Source organism: Megalobrama amblycephala, linkage group LG3 (assembly GCF_018812025.1).
Source record: "Megalobrama amblycephala isolate DHTTF-2021 linkage group LG3, ASM1881202v1, whole genome shotgun sequence".
Lineage (NCBI taxonomy): Eukaryota > Metazoa > Chordata > Actinopteri > Cypriniformes > Xenocyprididae > Megalobrama > Megalobrama amblycephala.
The window spans coordinates 16,857,007-16,878,772 of NC_063046.1; the positions used below are offsets into that span (position 1 = coordinate 16,857,007).

General features: G+C 38.0%; 2 protein-coding genes across 3 annotated transcripts; one reads left to right on the forward strand and one right to left on the reverse strand.

The window, feature by feature from the left end:
* Positions 1–1,542: 1,542 nt before the first annotated feature.
* On the forward strand, positions 1,543–10,153 carry wdr76 (WD repeat domain 76). 2 transcript variants are annotated; one of them, XM_048184306.1, is made up of 15 exons: positions 1,543–1,703; positions 2,190–2,351; positions 2,431–2,499; positions 2,594–2,686; positions 2,804–2,856; positions 3,034–3,145; positions 3,264–3,365; positions 3,481–3,521; positions 3,664–3,817; positions 3,964–4,119; positions 5,393–5,508; positions 7,158–7,253; positions 7,365–7,517; positions 7,855–7,908; positions 9,712–10,153. In XM_048184306.1, the coding sequence occupies exons 1-15, from the start codon at positions 1,653–1,655 to the stop codon at positions 9,977–9,979; spliced, it is 1,680 nt and encodes a 559-aa protein (XP_048040263.1). In that variant the 5' UTR covers positions 1,543–1,652; the 3' UTR covers positions 9,980–10,153. The 2 variants fall into 2 exon arrangements, with proteins under 2 accessions (XP_048040263.1, XP_048040264.1); XM_048184307.1 differs by having other exon boundaries at positions 3,264–3,332.
* Positions 10,154–10,796: 643 nt separating this feature from the next.
* On the reverse strand, positions 10,797–19,154 carry znf710b (zinc finger protein 710b). The gene is given in 6 exon segments (XM_048184305.1): positions 10,797–11,941; positions 12,032–12,203; positions 12,287–12,478; positions 13,185–14,308; positions 14,311–14,713; positions 15,934–19,154. Coding segments are annotated over 6 exon segments (2,115 nt in total). The 5' UTR covers positions 15,979–19,154; the 3' UTR covers positions 10,797–11,762.
* Between the last annotated feature and the right edge of the window lie 2,612 nt (positions 19,155–21,766).

Below are 21,766 nucleotides of genomic sequence, written 5' to 3' on the forward strand. Positions count from 1 at the left end.
GCTAATTCAGCAACTGTGTCCAAAATCGCATACTTCCCTACTATATAGTAGGTGAAAAACAGCATGTGACAAAAGAAGCATGTCTGAATTTACAGTACTCATAAAAGAGTAGGCAAAAAGTAACCGGTTAGTTACCATATGAGTACCATCCCATACAATGGACACTTTACTATCCCATGAGGCCATAGTAAAGGGTTTGTGAATGGCAACTGACACTGCCAGTCACATGAAAATGACAACATGGTAGCCAATGTCCAGATTTCATTCATACTACATACATTCATACTCTATAAAGCTTACTTTTTAGCGCTTGCAAAGTAAGTACTGATTCAAAATAAGTACCTACTCAAGAGAGTATGGGATTTTGGACGCAGCCAACATCTTTATATGGCTGAAATAGTAAGAATAGTATGTTAGTATGCTGTTCCAAACTCTGAACAGCCAGCGCAACAGCAAATTGTCTGGGTTAGGTGATAAATTACAATTACAGTTTTGTTTTTTAGATTATTTTATTTAGCACTTTTAGGGGCAGGTTTCCCGGACAGAGATTAAGCCTATCCTAGAATAAAATGGCCCTTTAAACCAGGATAACAGAAATCTGCTTTCTCTGTCATGGTTTAAAATAGTCCTAGACTTAGTCTAGTCCAGAGTTTAATAAACTGATTTCCTGGAGGAAGACTAAAGACTAGAGCTACTCCAGGACTAAATTGAGGCTTAAATTAAACCTACCAGGAGGCAGGTTTAACTTCAGATTATATATATATATATATATATATATATATATATATATATATATATATATATATATGTGTGTGTGTGTGTGTGTGTGTGTGTGTATATATATATATATATATATATATATATATATATATATATTTTTTTTTTTTTTTTTTTTTTTTTGGTGCTGTTCACTTTATTTAAACAATTTATTTTGATTTAACAAATCATGGATGTGTTAGTTTACTGCACCGGTTTTAAAGTAGTGAGCAGGGTTAAATAGTACCTATCTGAATTACTGCTTCCATCCTCTCAGTCTAGATCACTTAGATCTAGGAACTCAGAATTACTATATGTTCCTAGAACCAGACTTAAAAACGGGGGTGATCGCGCATTTGCGGCCATCGGCCCCAAGTTATGGAATAGCCTTCCAGCCTACATCAGATCTGCCCAAACCTTGTCAACTTTTAAATCTGCCCTGAAAACTTACTTTTTTTCCATGGCTTTCAATATCCCGTGACTCATAGTGGCCTAAATTTCTTTTGTAACTAGCTGTTCTCCTTTATTTTTATTCTTTTTACTTTTATTGTTTCTCTAGTGCTTAAATTTTGTCGTTATTGTCGACTTCTTTTGCCTTGTAAAGCACTTTGGTCAACACCAGTTGTTTTTAAATGTGCTACATAAATAAACTTATATTGTATTGTATTGTATAAATAAGTAGGCTACCTAAACATGAAACGTCACGAGTGCACATTAAAACACCTCCCAGATGATGACAACTCAGAATTGTCTTAAGAGAAGATCAAATCAACTTTCACTCTTTCAGTTCCATAACAAAAGGGGCGGGGAGAGTTACAAAACAGATGAGTAACGCGGGAGTTTCCATAACAGCGTGATTCAAAGGAAGTGTGTTGAATAATCTCACCTGCATAGACATGGATGCAGATAACAGTGAAAAAAGTTTAGAGACGATGCAACTTTTACAGGTGAGGTTCGCTCCCTTACTAAACGTTTCTCACTTCCAAGACTTTATAGAAATAAAGCACGTGCTGATAACTAGTCGGTATGTCATACTTATCTTGCCAGTACATAATACATGTATAGAGAGACAGTTTACTGTACGTGTAGCTCGAACGCGTAAATGACGTTTGGTTCACGAATGGATGACGACGAGAAGAGAATATTGAAACAGGTTTAACCGTTATTTCGATTATTTATATCTGAGGCACACTTGAGCGACAGCGAAGACTATTATATTTAAAGAAAATAAAGTTAATTACTGTAACGGGCAAATAAAAACAGATTCGGTCTGTGTTGTAGTGTTTATATTGTTTTCGTTAAAAATACCGAGAAGAAGAAACTCCTGCAGTCCAATGCAGTGATTATAGCGCCCCCTGTATGACACAGGGCGCAGAAACATGCTGGTCGTTAAGGCCGGATTATTTTTTGAATGTAAAACTTGTCATTTTTAGGAGAGGACACCGCCTCAAAATCCTGGAATGGATGAACCGGTGCCTCGGGCGTCCCGGCGTATCAGAGAGAAGCAAAACCATGAAAAGAAACAAATTTTATCCCCAAAATGTCTGACATTTAGGTCTGAGGTGAAAAACACCAGAAAGGCAGTCAAGAGAAAGGTAAAGACGTCCCTTATGGAACATTTAAGCACTAATTGTGTTTGTGAACTTGTATATTGACTATTACATATTATCTTAGAAAAATGACAGTGAGGAAGAAGAAAATGTTCGAAAGACACAATCAGACAACGACAGAGAATTTCCTCCAGTAAGTACAAACGCTACATGATCCTGTCTACAGCCAAAATGTCGACTTTCCATCTGAATGGCAAAATCCACCTTTTCTTTGTCGTCTCAAACAGGGTTATCGTGAGGGTTTGTCTGAATATGAGCTGGAGCGACTGGAGAATATCCGTCAGAACCAGGCCTTCCTCAATTCCCTGAAGTTGCCTCAGGTAAAACTTTGTAGTGAGGCAGGAGAGTCATGTTTTAATAATTTGGCTGTTTTTCACATGAAACTTGCTTGACTTTATGCCATTGACTTAATAAATTACATTGGTACTCTTTTGCAGATTTCTGAATCTCTGAGACCCAAGCCAAAGCCTGCTCAGAAAGGCCTGAAAAAGTAACTATTAATAGTAACTTATTAAAATGGCACAATGAAAACAACGTGAATAATATTTATTTCAATATATTGGTATTACCTATTAATATAATTGTATTATTTTCAGTTGAAGTGGTCCTAATGTTTAATGGTCCAAAACTACACCGTCTCACTAACTAAAGAAATTATTTACTTTAGGGAAAAGACAGAAACAGAGATGCTCCCTGTTCGCAAGTCACTGCGGCTACAGAATAGGGGTCCTCAGACAGCTGTTACTCTGGAAATTAGCCCGTCTACAGACAAAAGATACGTAAGTCACTGACATGCATCTGAATTGAAAGTGTTAATGTTAAATTTTAACACAATCTTGACAAAATACTATGAAATAATTGAATTTTTTTAAATTAAACAAATGTGTCATATTTCAGGAAAAATTTTCAGAAAAACCCCCTGGACCAATACCACTGGATCCAATCAACCTGGATGAAGATTTCCAGGTACCTGAAGATTTATTAAATCTCTGGAATGAGGTCAGTGTTTACACATGCACAAAAACACTCCTATATTAATTGGAATTTGGTCATATTCCAGTTACTTGTGCATCACATATAAACCCAAAATCTGTATGATTTGTATCTTTTTTAGGTCCCATTAAAACAAGACACAAAAACATTGGATTTGAAATCGTGAGTAACATGGCATCTATGCATTTCATTTTGGTGTCTCTTCTGTCAGTTTCAAATAGTGTTAATCTTGTAGTAATTAGTAGCATTTTACACAGTTGGAATGTATCATTTGTTTTAAATGTAATAACATATTTGTTTTCAGGTACAAAGAAGTGCTGCAGAAATTATCTATCAATGAAGGTTATGTGGTGAAAGTTGTGAAAGAACGGATCTGTTCAGCAGCTTTTCACCCCTCTGCTTCTAGCTTGCTCATGGCAGCAGGAGACAAGTCGGGCCACCTGGGGCTCTGGAAACCAGTGAGATAACATTATAATGGGGTGATACAAAGGAGAGATGTTTGTGAACGTTGGATAGTGGGGATGTGATTAAGTGACTAATGGCTATTCCAGATTTTCTCTGTTATGCCTATCATAATGTATAATATTAACTGTGTTTCCCTAAGGATGCTAAATGGGGTGATGATGGTGTACTCTGCTTTGAACCCCACTCTCGTATAATTACCAGCATGGCCTTCTCATCTCACCCTTGCAACCTCATCACAGTCAGCTATGATGGATCTGCACGCAGCATGGACCTGGAGAAGGCTGTGTTTGAAGAGGTGAAAATTACAGCTGGTCTTTGAAATGTTTACACTGGTCATACACACACATTTATTGTGTAATATTTCTAGAGATGCACCATCAAGTTGTGATAACAGGTTTTTGTATAGTCAAGCTACAGTCTTTGTGCACATATATATGCCACAATGTGTAGGCCTAATTGAATATTTGGAGAGTTCAGTGCGTGTTGTTGCACATCACATACACTACCGTTCAAAAGTTAGGGTCAGTATATTATCAGTAAGATAATATATATAATTTTTTTTTTTTTATTATTATTTTTTTTTTACAGGACTTAATATTTTTTTCTCAGCAGGGATGCATTAAATTGATCAAAAGTGACTGTAAGGGCCGGTTCACACAGAACACGTTTTTGTTGTTAAAAACACAAGACACGAAAAAAAAGTGCAAGGTCTTGAGATGCGTTTTTTAAAAGTTGAACTTATTTTAACTTGAGTGCCACATTTTTAGAATGCTGTGTCATGCGCAAGATGCTGCAAAAATACGCGAAAAATGTCCATCTAGCACATTTATATTGAAAAATAATGGAAAAGTAGCGCCTTCTGTGTCAACGGCCCCTTAGACATTTATAATGTTATGAAAGGTTTCTATTTTAAATCAGTGCTGTTCTTTTGAACTTTATATCTATCAAAAAATGTTTTATGGTTTCCACAAACATGAAGCAGCACAACTGTTTTCATCATTGATAATAATACAAAATGTTTCTTAAGCACCAAATCAGCATATTAGAATGATTTCTGAAGGATCATGTGACACTGAAGATGTAATGATGCTGAAAATTCAGCTTTGCCATCACAGGAATAAAATACATTTTAAAATGTGTCTTAATTTTTACTAGAAAATTGTTATATTGAATTCTAATAATATTTCACAATATTATGTTTTTACTGTAAATTTGATCAAATAAATGCAGCCTTGGTGATCATAAGACTTCTTTCAAAAGCATGTAAAAAAATCTTTCTGACCCCAAACTTTTGAATGGTAGTGTATAAATGATAAAGAAATTCCATATTGGCTACAAGCATGAAAAAAAGAACAGTAACAAAATATTGGAATCTGAAATTTTTTGGGAAATATTGGAATCTGTCATTTGCTAAACAAACAAACAAAACCATTTTTTACACGCATTAGTGTATCTCTAGTAAATCATCTTATCATCCAATATCTGGTTTTTGATCCTCTTTCTTGATGCCATCTTACAGATGTACAGCCTTCAACACTTTACAGATAACACCACTGTTTTGTACTCAGGTCTATCGCTCAACCTCTGTCCTGAGAAGTTTTGACTTTTTGTCAAATGACTGCTCCACATTACTATTTGGTGATGGGAATGGAGATGTTGTCGTTGTTGACCGCAGAACTCCTGGGTAAGACCGAAATGTCAACATAAATGTTAAACCTAAATACCCCATAGAGCAGTGGTTCCCAAACATGGGTACGTGAGGCGACAGAGGGGGTGCGTGAACAAAATGCTGAGTTTTGCTGTTCATTTAATTCTTCCCCACCTTAAAATAACATTAAAGGTGATAGAGAGGATTTTTTCGTCGACTGAGAATCCAAAGACTGTTACTGAGTTTTTGAAATGAGCGCATGCGTAAGAACAGCCCCCCTCCTTCACAACACATTTCAAAGGAACGCCTCCCAAAACTCGTAAACACTCGTAATGGAACACGAGTGTTTACCACCGGCATTCGCTGTGTCGTGTTTTTTGGATTCATTATGTCGGACTCACCGCAGGTAACTCATAATCTGCAGTTGTTACTCCTGTCTCCTGACAAAAACATTGCATGCGGTGCCTGTAGAGCGTGGAAAGTTACTGGAGAGCGCAGCCGCGCTCGTCTCTCAAAAGGAACGTCACGGCAGTGATTGACAAGCCAGAGGGCCAATCGTTTACGCGATGATCGCGTAAACGATTGGCTGATGTTTTTAAGGCCCTACCTCGTGCACAGATGATGTATATTAATATTATTACTTTCAGTGCACCTAATAAATAGTCTTTTATCAGTTAGTAAAGACAGTTTCAAGTAATATTGCAAAAATGTATAAAACAAAACATCCTCTTTAGCACCTTTAAATCCGATCATGTATTTCTAACAGGCACAATGCTGTAAATATGTGACATCCAATCAAAATACCAAATCTTTTGCGTTCAGAACTGACTGCATCCATTTCCACATAAGCAGTATGGGTGCATATAGGTTGCGTGCAGTCTGCTGCCTTAGCAAAGCCAAATCGCACTATGTTACTGCCGTTCTCGACAATGTACCTGTAGATTTAGTGCTTACTAGCATGGAGAACAAATATCCTAGCACAAAAGGTGCATAGAGATCAATTTAAGATTCAAACTCTTGATTTAAAACATACCTTTTGTAAGTTCTTGTTTTTAATGTTGTTAATATTATACGAGCAAGACTGCAAATTCAAATATCCACACGACTGCAAATGTGACATTGATTTTATACAACAGTTCAACAAACAAAAGGGTAATATTAACTAAGTGATGTTCATCACAGTATTGTCAGTATTTACTCTATTTTGCAATGAAATAATAGTTCCAACGAAAGCCAAGCAGAAGTACAGCTGTGTTTTGTGAACGAGTTGTTCATGAAAATCATTGATTCAATGATTTATTCATAAATACAGCCACTTGCTTCCTTACTGAATGAATGAATGAATGAATGAATGACTCTGACTCATGCATTAAGACCATGACTTACCACCACCTACTGGCAGTTTTAGTATTTAAAAGAATCACTTTTCACGTTTTTATCATCATTGCATATTATTTATTTATTTTTTTAATTTAAAACATTATTAATGCTGCAAAGGTATTTATAAAGATAAAAAATGCACTGGAAAGTCAATTTAGGAGATAATCTAAGGCACAGTCTAAGTGGAAGAGAGGGGGTACGCAGAATCCTTCAGGGGGAATCCATATTAAAAAGTTTGGGAACCACTGACATAGAGATACATATTTTTTTACATCATAAATTATAAAGGAAATGTGTGATTGCAGGGAATATGAATCTCTGCATGCCATGGCTGCAAATCCTTTGCGCTCTGTTCATGTCCATCCTGTGCAACAGCATTACTTTGTTGTGGCAGAGAGCAGGTATCAGACAACTCTTCTAAACTAGACTGTTTCAGTCAATTTTCACCAAATAATGATCAACATGATGTTTCACAAATTGCTGAGTAAATGTTTGTCTTATTACCCTTTTAGTTTTGTGAACATATATGACTTGCGCCATCTAAAGAGAAGGAACAATCGAGCAGTCTGTAAACTCAATGGTCATAGCCGCAGCGTCTCCAGTGCCTTTTTCTCCCCACTCACAGGCAACAGAGTTCTGACCACTTGCATGGACGACACGATCAGGTGCTCATAGATCTCAAGCATCACTGCTAGAAGTGCTTCTTGCAAATGTACCAATAGAGGGTGCCAGAGCATCATGGCTATTACCATATTTGATGTGTCAGAATAGGTTGAACAGGCTTTGTCCTCTTTATATGTGTGTATGTTTTCCCCTTACTACCTATACTCCTATAAACTATACAAAGCAATTTACTATAAAATAGTCTTCCAAGAATTGTAAATGCCATCCATCCTCAAAACCGCTTATCCTCTATAGGGTCTGTTGGAGCCTGCAGAATTGGAAATGCATTACAGTTTGTAATATAAATGTTTTATTAACCTTTTTGCAATTTTGTTTTAGGGTATTCAACACTTCCCAAATGGATGGCAATACTCCTGTACTAACTTCAATTTTGTAAGTATGGGTGTTATCATATGTGTAAAAATCATCTTTTGTGACATCATCGGTTACACACTACTGTTCAAAATACTAAGGTCAGTAACTTTGACATTAGGTTTTTACATTATGTATCATGTTTTCCACAAAAATATGGGCAGCATGACCGTTTTCAATATGTATGATAATAGAAATGTCTCTTGAGCACTAAAAGTATTAGAATGATTTCTGAAGGATCATGTGCCACTGAAGACTGGAGTAATGAAAGTTCAGCTGCCATTAAAAGGAGAAAAATACATTTTAAAAATATATTAAAATAGAAAAAAATTATATTTTAAGTTATAATACATAATACTTATAATACTAATATTTCACAATTGCAGCCCTGAGCTTAAGGGACTTCCTTCAAAAGCATTAAAAATCTTACTGACAAACTTTTGAACAGTGGTCTCTTTTACAAAAATAATGATACAGACTTGTTTTAAAATCAAAAGAATTATGTGGTGTAAAAAGGGCTGCAAAACTGAGCCTAGCATCATATGTAACACTTTAAAGGGTTAGTTCACCCAATTCTGTTGTTAATTACCTCATGTCGTTTCAGACTCGTAAGAATTTTGTTCATCTTCGGAACACAAAGATATTTTTAATGAAATTTGAGAGATTTCTGTCTCTCCATTGACAGTACGCAACTACCACTTTGACGCTTCAAAGTGTTCATAAAGAGTTATGAACTAAAACTAATTTATATGAATTGAGTGGTTTAGTACAAATTTTCTGAAGTCTCGATCACTTTATTTGATGAATAGATTTAATTTAAGCTTTTATTCAAACATAAACATCGATCAGCGAACATAAAACGGAAGCTAAACCGAGCCTGCTTGACTTGCAAGAACAAACCTCATTGGTTCTTGCGGAAGCTCAAACGTGTTGCGTAACACATGAGAAGGAACCTCATTGGTTCTCGCATGTCAAGCAAACAAGCTTGAGCTTCCGTTTACCACAACTTGATGAATGTTTAAATGTGAATATAAGCTTAAATTAAATCTGTTCATCATATAAAGAAAATTTGGACTAACCTGCTCAATTCATATGTAGGAGGGAGGGACAGAAATCTGTCAGATTTCATTAAAAGCATCATGATTTGTTTTCCAAAGATGAACGAAAGTCTTAGGGGTTTGGAACAACATGCGGGTCAGTAAATGATGACAGAGTTTTAATTTTTGGGGTGAAATACATAGTTCAGGCATGAAACTCTAACCCTACCCTACTTTTGGGATGGTGTGCTGGGAAAGCTTCTGTCATCCCTCCTCCTCCCCAGCGCCACCTGTAGAGATCTGCAACGGGGGTTCTACCATTTTTTGCAGCAGCAGCCTTCTTTTTGTTGGTTATTTTGACTAAGCTGAACAAATTGTTGTATTTGCTCAGCAGCTGTCACAGCGTAGCAGATCTTGTGCACCAAAATCAAGCTATGCATATTCCATGCCCCATGCCAATAAATGCTGGTTCAATTAATTCACTCCGAGAGTTGTCATGACTGAACTAACCCTTTTAAGGCCTCACACAAAGTGGCCTCCAGAATCCTATATTTACATACTTCATAACTAAATGCAGTTTTTACCAGTATCAACAAAACATTATTTTGTGTACATTTATCTTTTATAAATGTGCTTATATTTTATTCTGACTAGACATCTAGATTATTCTGCAATATTCTACATTGGAACATTTTAACTTTTTTTTCTGAACTAGAACTTTTTTTTTTCTTTTTTTTTTTAAATCAATCAGAGGTGCCCATTGAACAGTTAAATTCTTTCTGTGTAGGCACAACATGCAGACAGGTCGGTGGTTGTCCAAGCTGAGTGCAGTATGGGACCCCAAGCACCAAGAATGTTTTGTAATTGGCAGCATGGACAGGCCTCGCCGAATTCAGGTATATCACGAGAGCGGTCGTCTCCTTCACACTTTTCGCAACATGGACCACCTGACCACGGTGTGCTCCATCACAGCATTCCACCCAAGCAGGAACGCTCTGCTTGGAGGCAATTCAAGTGGGAGGCTGCACATCTTTACTGACTGTTTCATCAACTAGGAAAGATCAATTTATTTACCTGTTTGTTGATTTGATTGTATTGTTGTTCTGATTCCCTCTTTTTTTTTAATACGCACAACAAAGCACTTGCTTGTAATGTTATTTGATATAAAATATGCTGTTTTCGTTCTTGTAACATTAACATGTACTATTAAAGGTATATAAAGACTTGAATAACTTTATTAGTCATCTTTTCTTTTTTTTTCAAATAATGCCATACTAGTGTTTTCTTATGAATACATGCTCATCCTGAATTCAAATGCAAAAAAAGTTTATAGTCCAATCTAAAAGTCAGTTTAACACATTATCCATCAAAACATGCACTCCAATACATATAATAGACTGCTCTGATTATTTCCATATTCCCAACCAGAATTATATTTGGAGGAGGGTGTGTATTACTTTAACACAAGACTGCATGTGTATGCACCTGCATGTCATGATACTAATGTATTGGGTATTAATGTAACCATGTGATCCACAACATACTAAAAATACAGAGTTGACGTTTTAGCTGAAAAGTTTAAGTTTTTTAATGCACAACATAGCACTAGCCTGTTGTTTTACATAAAATATGCTGTTTGATTTCATTCTTGTAATATTAAAGAAGAGTATATGAAGACTTGAATCATTTTCTTAGTCATCTTTTTTTTTTTTTCATTCAAATAATGCCACATGATACAGTAGCTTATCGTGATTTGTACCTGTTTTGTTATGGACACATACTCATCCTGAATTCAAATGGAAAGAAAGTTTATAGTCTAATCTAAAAGTCAGTTTAACACATTATCCATCAAAACATTCACACCAATACATATAAACTTAAAAAACAAACAGGTTTATTTAAGAATCTGCAGAGTTGCCTTGAGAAACAGTTTACTATGGATGTGACAGGCTTTATCTCTTTTAGTTAAACCAGAACTCAAACAGTCAGTGAAGAAAGAGGCTCATCATAAGTAATTGATTTTTCCAAAGTGCAAAATAAATAGCAAATCAATACAAAGGAACAGTAATTTTCCATTCAAAAGTTGTTAAACCAAACTTTAGATTAGTTTAATTCTGGCAACAGTAGTGGTGCTCAGGAATGGGCATATGGTCCTGTACCAGATGAAGAGCTTTAGCTTTGGTAGCCAGGGCCCAGGCACACGCTCACACTTTTTTTGTTGTTGTTTTTTTTTTACCCACACAACCCTATCTACTCATGCAGATATCCAACCATTTACATGGGCCTTACAGGTTTTTTCTTTTACACTAGAAATCTCTTGGTGTGTTTCTTGGAGTTACTGTAAGTGAAGGCGATATAAATGAAAATAACTCAAGTTAATACAATAGACTGCTCTGAGGTACCACACCGATGAAGGCCACAAGGCTGCATGCACCTCCTATTTCCATATTCCCAACCAAAATTATATTTGGAGGAGGGTGTGTATTAATTTACACAAATTAATACACACCCTGCACCTGCATGTCATGATGCTAATTTATCAGGTATTAATGTAACCATGTGATCCACAACATACTAAAAATACAGCGTTGATGTTTGTTAGAGCTGAAAAGAGTTAAAGGACTCTTTGCAAACTATCGTTCCATCGTTTCAGTGGCTACCCCATGAGATCAACCCCAGGAGGTCAAGATGGCCTCCAACTACCAAAGGTGAGCAACTCCAAAAAGGTGATCATTGGTTCTCATGGAGGAACATCTCAATCAACTCATGGTTGATGAGTGCCAGCACAGGTCATTTGTTCCTTAACATTTATTCAGCTTGACTTTAATTCAAAATATTTTATGCTGTACTGTAGTTTCCCACATCCTTCCCAAAATTATAATAGTCAAGTTCCTGGATGGCCACTTCAGAGAGCTTAGTTAGGTTCGGTGCATCACTGTTTTCCATATTCTCTGGTGCTGTAAAATTGAAGTTCTCATCCTCATAGTCCTCATGAGGCTCCATGTCTGGTGGGCCATCTGTATCAAAAATCAAAATGAAATGTATGTTAGAAACATTTAACTGCCATGTTAGAGGATGTTGATCAAATATGGTTGTATTCTTCTCACCTTGTCCATCTGGAGAGACGTCCATTCCATGTTTGACCTTCATGTGTCTGCTAAGATTGCCCTTCAGGTTAAATTTACTCGAACAGCATGCACATTTGAAGGGCTTACTGCCTGCATGGAGGTGCATGTGGCCCAGGAGGTTGTACATTCGGTTAAATGACTTCCCGCACACCTGTGGAAAAGAATCAAAAGAGCTTTACATACCAGACTGAGAAAGTGTCAAAGAGTTGGTGTGAAGAGCATTTTAAGTCTTACCTTGCACTTGAAGGGTTTCACAGGCAGGTGTACAATCATGTGAGTTTTGAGGGTCTGTTTCTGGACGAAAGATTTGAAGCACACATGACACTGGAATGGCCGGACACTGGCATGGATTAACATGTGCCTCTTTAGGTTTGCAGACAATGTAAACTCTCGGGCACATACGTCACACTTAAACCCCTTTGTTCCCTAATGGGAAAAAAGCACAACAAACAACTAAAATAAACCATGGCAACGTCACAAAAGGTTCGATGCAAATTGTGCATTTTAAATCATTTTATGACAACATTAGTCTAAACAATTGGCATATAAATGAACAATTTGTTATGGTATCAACTGAAATACTATACTGCAGTGTTTACACTGTATTAGGTACTAATGCTGGCTAGGTAGATCTTGAGCTACAATGGACATTGTTAAAAGGAAAATGGCTGAGAGGGAATCGAAAACGGAGAGAAGAGAAAGGATAAAAGCCTTTACCAGTCAATCAGTGAATGATGTAGAGAGAGATGGGATAGATATATATATATATATATATATATATATATATATATATATATATCTACCAGTGGATTGGAATCATAGGTTTATACAGAAGTGTGAAGTAAACTAGGAGCACACTCAGCAAACAAAGGGTTAACCCCTACAGAGTTTATACCGTTATCTATCACTATCCCTTTGTGTTTCTGTTAGATGATGATCTAAAATGTAAAACAGTCGGAATGACCCAGTATTACCAATACCATTAATTTAAACTATGGCTGATTTACAGTACTGAAAAATTTACTATCATGCAATCATTGTTCACACAGTATATGACCACACCATAACATAACAGAAAGAAACCAATACAACAACAGCAATGATATACAGCTGTTCAAAAACACACAAATACCTTAGTAGCGCGGGCCTGAGGCTTGTTTGTCTTGTGTGTTAGGGAGTGTTGGCGTAGCTGATGCAGTTGAAGGAACTGCAGGCCACACTGACTGCAGGAGAAGGAGCGCTGCGTTTGGTGCTTCAGCAGGTGATTCTGCAGCTGGCTGCGGTAGGCAAACGACTTGTTGCACTGGCTACACTGGAAGGTGGAAGGTCCTTGGTGGCTCACCTGATGACGCTTCAGGTGGGCATAGGTAGGAAACTCCATGCCGCACTGTGAGCAGACGTGGCACCGGCCTCGTTCATGCTTTACTTCGTGAGCACGGAGTTCACTGGGGTAGGCAAAACCACGACGACAAAAACGACAACTGTAGGGCTTAACGTCAGTGTGCTGCAGCATGTGCCGCTTCAGGTGGCTGGTCTGGGTGAAGCCCTTCTTGCAGACAGTGCACTTGTGTGGCCGTGTGCCCTGGTGTGTCAGCAGGTGCGTCTGTAGGTGGCTGGGCTGCTTGAAGAGTTTGCCGCAATGTGGACACGCATGTGGTTTGATGCCATTGTGGCCCAGGATGTGCGTGACCAGATTGTACTTGGAGGTGTATGACTTCTCACACATGCGGCACTTCCATCGCTTCAGGCCCTCACCAACGTCCACACAGTACGACTCATTGATCTGGATGTTAATGTCCAGTCGGTCGATACGGCGGCCACGGGGTGCCTCTCCTTCCACGGGCTCTGCCCAGAACATCCCCTCACTGTTCTCATCGAAGTCCCCTACCCCTTCCATCTCGCCGCCCTCATAGCTGACCTCGTTAGCCTGAAAATAGCTGCTAATTTCCTCGCCACCGCTTCCTGCTTTCCCCATGCCATTTCTCCCGTTGTCCCTGTCTTCAGTTACCTCATCTACTCCTTTTTCATGTGCGTGGCTCCTGTTGCGTGAAGGAACCTCATGAGGTGTGTGGTTGTGGGAATGAGGGTGTAAATGTTGGTCAGTCGGAGGGTGCGTATTCTTGGGGTCTCTGACGCAGGTGGAGCAGCAGTTGTTGGGTTGGGGTTTGGGCAGGACCCTGTAGCTGGAGGGGTCCACCATCTGCATGCCTTCTCTGGGCACCATGTTATTCATCATGTGAGTGCAGGAGGGCAACCTGGGGTCACAGCCTCTCCTTTAATGTGTGATGCCATGTCTTGGTGCTCTACAGAGGGTTTGCTGTTCTCGGGTTGCCCCTGCCACCTTCTCTCGGCACAGCTGGAGTGCATGTGCCCATCCTCGCCCAAATTCTCTCCAAGATAGTCGCCGTTGGCTCCTATAAGCTGGTCGGCGTATTCGTAGTCCATTCTCTCACCTGGCGGAGCGGGGGACTCTTTGGGGTCTCCGGTGTAGAAGCCGTTGGGGGCGATGGTGGCGCCAAAGACCTCGTTCTGTGAGATGAGTCCCAACACAGCTGCTTGGGCCAGAGACAGGACCACCACAGGGTCTGTCTGTGTGCCTGCATCCATCTGCTGGTGCATGGCCTCAGAATAACATCTGACCAGCCGCTGTGTCTTCTCCTCCTGTAGAGCACACACATAAACACAAGCAGATTAGTTTAGTAGGCCAACATGCCCAGTTTCTCTATTAGTTCGAAACTACTCAAAATCATTTGCAAACTTTTATCTAAAGATATTGTGTGGTTAAGGTATTGTGACAATCACACCATTGACTGAACCGATGTTGCCATGTCTGCCTGTTCAAAACAAATGATGGTAATTCTGTTTGGTAGCACTAGAGGTGCAAAAAAAATAATAAAATGCACTTCAACTTAAAACCTATAGTTTTCCCCAAATTGAAAATTGTCATCATTTACTCACCCTTATGTCATTCCAAACCTGTATAACTTTGAAGAATGTTGGTAACCCAACAGTTTTGGTTAGCACTGACTGGCATTATATGGACAAAACAAACATTTCTCAAAATATCTTCTGTGTTCCACAGACGTAAGAAAGTCAGATTTAGAATGACATGACAGTAAATGATGACAGAATTTTCATTTTTGGGTGAACTCTCCCTTTAAAACTAGGTAACCCAGTCAGCGCTGTCTAGTATTCATACGTGCTACCTCTCCATCTCACTCACTCAACACGAAGCCTCATTCCCTCAGACAGGTGACCCTTTTTAAAGGAGGATTCCACATCTTAAGAAAATCCAAAGTCTGCTTGAACATCATGCAAATCATGTAACAAAAGTAATTATGTAATGATGACTTTTCTAGGTATTTTCAAGAACAACCGTGTATCTTTAAAAAGACAGCGAGAGACTATACAGAATAAGGGAAAGAAGACATTCAGCAAGGAGAACGAGTGAGTTAACAGAAAGAGAAGTAGAAAAAGAGAGGGAGGGGCAGAGAGTGGCTGGGTTACTGAGTGAAAGCAAGCAAGAAAGATTGAGCGAGAAAGAAATAGAAAGAGACTGAAAAAAATGAAAGACAGGCAGAATGAAGGATTAGGGTATAAGAGAGACAATGGCGACTGAAAGCAGCTGAAACACTATGATGAATTTCGAAACAGATCAAATAATATATATATTTTTTTTAAATCACTGCAAATAAAGCGTGGTAATTAAAAACAAGAATCAATCAAATATATATATATATACAAAAATATGTTGAGCCATTTGATCAGGCCACTCAGTTGGGCCATCCAGTTTAGCGAACACACACATACATACACACAAACAATCTGCCAAACAAACTGAGCTCTCAGAATGCATTGGAGCAGTTGCGAAGGGGACTCACCACATTTTTCTTGGTCTGTGGCTTCAGGTGTTTGAGAGATCTCATCCTGAGGCAGAGTCACAGGTTTGAATTCACCCGCTGCCCTCCCCTTCATACATTATATGTTCTCTGGACCAAAACAGACACTCTCTCCTCTGTGTTTCTCGTACTCTCTCTCTGTTCTCTGTGTATGTGTGCTCTCTTTTTCCTCTCTCACTCTTTTTCTCTCTCTGCTTTCCCCTCCCCCACTCTCCTCTCTCTCTTTTTCTGTCTCTCTCTCTCTCTCTTTGGTGCAAGCAAGCACACACATACAGTGCTCTTTTCCTTCACTCACTCATTCCCTCCCTCCCCCTCTTTTTCTTTCTTTCCTTCTTTCTTTCTTTCCTTCTTTCTTTCTTTTCCCCTTACCCTCTCCAACTGTCTCGCTCAGACATTCTCTCTTGCATACACTTGCGAAACACATTTGAGAACACAAACATTCATGCTGTGAAAATGTGAGCTCAGCCATAAACATATAGGCATACATGTACATCACAGCGAGCACACAAAGAGAAGATGTGTTTGACAGAGCGTAAAAACAGATGGGAGCTGCAAGTATTTTAGAAGAAATACAGAAAACATTCTATAAAACAATCTGATCAAATTAAAGAGGAGTACAAAATGGATATGTATAAGCAGAGGGGAAAAAGGAAATCATCCGACAGCTTCAAGTTTGTTTAGCAGGCTGACAGAACAGAGGCTGAGAGCGCATGAGAGTGCATCTGAGAGACTCCGTGCCAGACGAGGACCTTTTGGCCTGAACCCTGAGAAACAGAAGCGTTCAGCATATCTCTCTGTTTTAATGCTCAGCAGACACTATGCGATATGCATTTATGTTCTTAGACACAAGAATCCATTTTTTACTGTCAAGCTATTATGATGCATTTATGCTTCGCTGTTCTTCAAAATGTCATAACTCGATCATCCAATGAAAGCACAGACTTCTTTCTGGTGGTGTATGCTGCTCCAATCATTTGGTCTGCATACACTCATCCCTTTCTTACAATCTGCCTATATCCAATCAACAACCAATGAATTGAACCAAATCGCTGCTGTACTTCTTTTTTTATAATCCATTTTACTCGGATGTCCATCACAATACAGAAGAAAAGATCTGTTGCTACATATGGTTACATCACAGCTTCAACAAACAAACTTGTTATGGACAAAATCACTAATAACAGGATGTAGATTTTGGTACATTTTTTTTGACATCCAGTTAAATTCAAACCACAATTAGTAAACAATTAAGCAATAAGGTATGGGAAGCTGTGCTATGCTGTGTCCAAAAACTTTGCAACCTCGCTGCCCTATTACGCAATAACTTTGCAGGCAGTGTTTGGACATGGTACCTCTTGAAACTGATTTCGGGCAGACTTTTGAGGCAGCATAGCAGTTTAATGATCTACAATAAAAAAAAAGGAGAGCTTTTTGTGAAAACTAAGCAAATATTTAATTACTACAATAGGGATCTCTCAATAGAAATGACATTAAAAGTGGAAACCGTTGGTCAAAAACATACATTTACACACAGACTGATCACCAACCGCAACCTTCAGACACCATCTTTAATTTTGGGCTCAACTGTCACAGAATGGAAGGCACAGAATCGTGGGATTTCAAAGGACGCAAAGGATATATCTATGCTGCCTTCAAAAATCAATCAAATTAATGTATCTCAGGAAATAGGAAGTGAAGCTAAAATTAGATTCGGACATGCCTTGATGCCTTCCTACCTTGGAATGCATCCTCCAAAGGCAGCATTTTTAAGCTTTTGGATGAACGGTTTTATGAACCATTCATTCTACTGGTTTTCATGAATGAGGTTCATTGTTCATTAGTGATTAAACTTAATTTATAACTGTGGGATATAATTACACCTTAATTCTCATTAAGTCACGATTACTGAGCAAGTATTGATTTTTAATGGATTTAAGATAAGTAGATATACCTCCATTTAAAATGGCTGAGAGAGAGAGAAGCATTGTGAAAGAAGAGAAAATGGAGGGATGAGGGAGGAGAAGAGAAGCCTTTGCCAGTGAGGAGGGAGGGGGGTATTGTGAGAGAGCAAATGGTAAGAGAGAAATCGAGGGAGAGAGGGGAGGAGATAAAGAGAACAGGAGAGGGAGGGGAGAGAGAGAGAGTGGAGGGAGGGGGAAAGATACAGAGAGAGAGAAATGGGAAAGAGAGAGAATCATAGCAAAAGGGAACGATGGAGAAAAAAAAAAGTAAGAAAATAGAAAAAGTTAACTCCGTTTGAGTGTATGTTGTGGGGGTATTAAATGGGAACAAATGGAAAAGAAAGAAAAAAGTAGAGAGAATTCAAAACATAGGGGGAAGGGAAGGAAGAGAGGGAGAGAGAGAATATTGACAGGATCTCCCCTGAGGAAGGTCTGCACATCTCAGTAATATACAAAGGAATTTGGTACAATGTTATGAATTCAAATTAATAACAATATTATGAAGTCAAGTGTGCAAAGAAGTTGAATAATATTCAGCAAGGACAATCACAAGATGCAAATCAGGTATGAGCAATGTTTTGAATATGCAGCTTCCCGAAATGTCTTGATGAATAGTGTTTAGTACCCAATGCGGCATTTAGTCAAAACACAGTAACTTCATAAACACTGGAAGTGCTAAAAATGTGTTTTGACAAAATGTGTAGCAAAACTGGTGTCTTGTATCATTTTGTGAATCATAAAAGGCACTGGCAAAGAACAACTAACTAATTAAACCAAAATACAAACAGAGAGGCATGCAACAAATAAAACACTACTAACCACCATCTAAACTACTTTGAAGTTGTGATTTAATGATCTTGAATGGCAAGGACAGAACAATCCCCTAGCACTAGCATCCCCACTAAAAATCTTGTTTCAAAACTTAAGTATCACTAAGCACAATTTTTGGAAAATTATGAAAAGAAAAATCATTCATGTGCTATTTTTACACCTCTGCAATTGTCTTTGTTGTCTCAAACGTACAACTAATATAGATGCTGGCCACATGCAAAGAGAAACTATTTTTGATTGACCAAATAAAGGGAATGATTGTTTTTCTTGACTGCATGAAGAGAGTTTTCAGAGCAGCAAACACTAAACCACAATGCTGAAAATAATTAATTGGTTTGAGTAGGACAAACTTAAAGGAATTAGTTCAATCAAATGAACTTTTATGAGTATTTAGCATTTTTCCTTTTCTTTCGATGTTCACAGTACTGACATATTTTAAGTAAACTGAACTTTTTCATTGTTTTGAGTTTGATGAACTAATTTCTTTTAATTTAGACAAACTTAAGTTTAACTGAAACTGGACTGGGATTTCTATTTCCCAGCATGCAGGATAATTTTAAGTTAAATATATGAATTAATTTACTCAAATATTTCAATTTAAGAACAATTAAAATGTATGAGTACAAAATAAAAAGTTCCGCTTTCTTAAACTTGGAATTTAACTTAAAAATTTTGATGTAACCGATTGCCTATGTAACATGATAAGGTTTACATTGGAACAAAGCAAGAATTATAAAAGTTATTCCATGCAGCAAACGATTTAAACAGTCACAGTGATTAAAGCTCAGTCTAAACTGCATCTATATTTCACAAATATAGTACAGTGACAGTCGTTGTAATTTATTATCTTTCATGCCTCATCACTGCATAATAACAGAAGTAGCCTACATATGTGCTACTTCATTATCTACAAATTGTGCCATTGTTTTTTTTATAAGAAAACTGTATTTTTAGAAATACAGTTTTCAAGAGCAACAATAAATATAGAGCATTATATCAGGCAAGCAAGCGGAAACATACAAGAATTTAACTACCAGCTGTCCCAGCTAAAGCATCTCACAAAGAGCTACTTTTATAAAGACTGACTTTTAGGTTTTATTAGTAATATAATTCTCATCTACAGAAACCTAAGGAGTCATTAAGTCACTAAGGAGTGTGTGATAGAGGGAAAGGGGCTGTGTGATTTTACAGCATTAAAAAGGGCATAGAAAATAGTAAATTCTTCATAGAGCATAATTGACACCTCACATCTCTCATCAACCCATAAAAAAGTCATTCACCCCTTGTGTAACACAAATTGACATCTGTAGGCCTACATGTTTTGCCATCCTTTACCTAATCAAACCTATTCGTTACCATATACATGTGTAAAAAAAACAAGAACAAAACAAAAAACAGTGGTGGACTGACATGGGTTTTTCAATGACCGATACTACTATCTGGATAGCAGAGTGACCAATTGCTGCTATATACTGTACGTAAGTATTGCTATTTACATAAACAATTAGTGACAAATGAGTGTGCACCAAATAGCATAAATGTATAAATATATATTCTCAATATTAATTCAAAATTCATAAACTAATACATTAATTCAAAAACATAAATGTGCATTATATACAAAGCTGTTTGGAAGACTTTGAAATTGATTTATGCATGTGAACCAACCCATTCACACCAAGGAGGGTAACTACGACACCTATAAAGTCTTAATAATCATTCTAAACTCAACTAAAACTAAACTAAACTAAAAAATAACCATAACAATAACTATAAAGACACCAACAGTTATGTCATCTGCTGCTTTAAAAGCTCAAGCTCTTTAAGGTTTAAGGGTGGGTTCTAATTGGCCAAAATTTTTTTGTTTTTTTTTCGTTAATCAGATTTTTTAAAAATTAGTCTTAAAATTATCCCAATGATATCATTCCTCTGTGTCATTATCATAGCTATGGTTTGGACTCCCCTATTATCATAAAATTAAGACCCATTCACACAAAGAATAATAACTATAAAGATAACTGTAATTATAAAATATAACATCTCTGGTTTTTGGCGTAACCTCGGTTGCCTGAAATGAGGGAACGAGACATTGCATCATCTTTGACGCTATGGGGAAACACCTTTCTCCTAGAAATACTGAAGCCTGATTGCAGGGTTGCCAGAATTTCACAACAAAATCACTCACCTATTTGCTACTCAAAACTAGCCCAATAGCGTTTCGGGGTGGGGGGTCCCCCAGTAAAAACTGCGTTCCGGGGGGGTAAAATCCACGTTTTTGGTGGGGTTCCCCTGGTAAAATTCGCATTCCAAGGGCTAAATGTGTTATTTGGAGTTGCTTCAACCCGCGGACATGAATAGCAACCAGTGGCAACAGTGTTAAAGTAGTCCTATTCTGCGGGAAAACTGCAGACTTGGCAACACGGCCTGATTGCAATAACGCTATTGCACCGCAATAGCCAATGCCATTCAAGTACACGACTTAGAAGCGGGAACGCCTCCTATATAATGCGGTGTATTACCTCAGAATCTTTTGAATAAGCCACTTACGAAAAAACCCTGAGCATAGCAGTAACATTGCATAAACGCAACGTCTCGTTCTCGTGCGTCACCTGTGACGCTATGGGAAACATGCTCCAATCAAGCCATGTTACTGCAAAGGGTGCTAAGCACAAGCGGAGCTAACGGCCCCAAGCACAATGTCTCACAGTAGAAATACTGCATTAGAAGACATTTATCACAACAAGTTGCATAGCAGCACTTCGCTGTAATACAAGAGATAGAAGCGGCGAATCTCAGTGCTTAATATAACTCATTACTGAAGTAGAACACTGTTTAAGAGGTGCATCTAGCTACAGCGACAGAAGGAAGCGTTGAATCCCAAGCAGTCGCATTTCTGGAAGGGCGTTAAGAAGGATGACCTTCTCTGTGCCCTTCATATCAATGAGAGTCAGCCAGAGATACTGGTCCAACACAACCAAAATCCTCATCGTGCGGCCGATAGATTGGGCGTTGTGAGGTCAGTC

Bases quoted from the DNA above. Each gene is read 5' to 3' on its own strand.
- wdr76 (XM_048184306.1), top strand. From the start codon at position 1,653: ATGGATGCAGATAACAGTGAAAAAAGTTTAGAGACGATGCAACTTTTA. The intron at 2,500-2,593 runs GTAAGTACAAAC...CGTCTCAAACAG, and splicing joins ACGACAGAGAATTTCCTCCA to GGTTATCGTGAGGGTTTGTC. The intron at 5,509-7,157 runs GTAAGACCGAAA...GTGTGATTGCAG, and splicing joins GTTGACCGCAGAACTCCTGG to GGAATATGAATCTCTGCATG.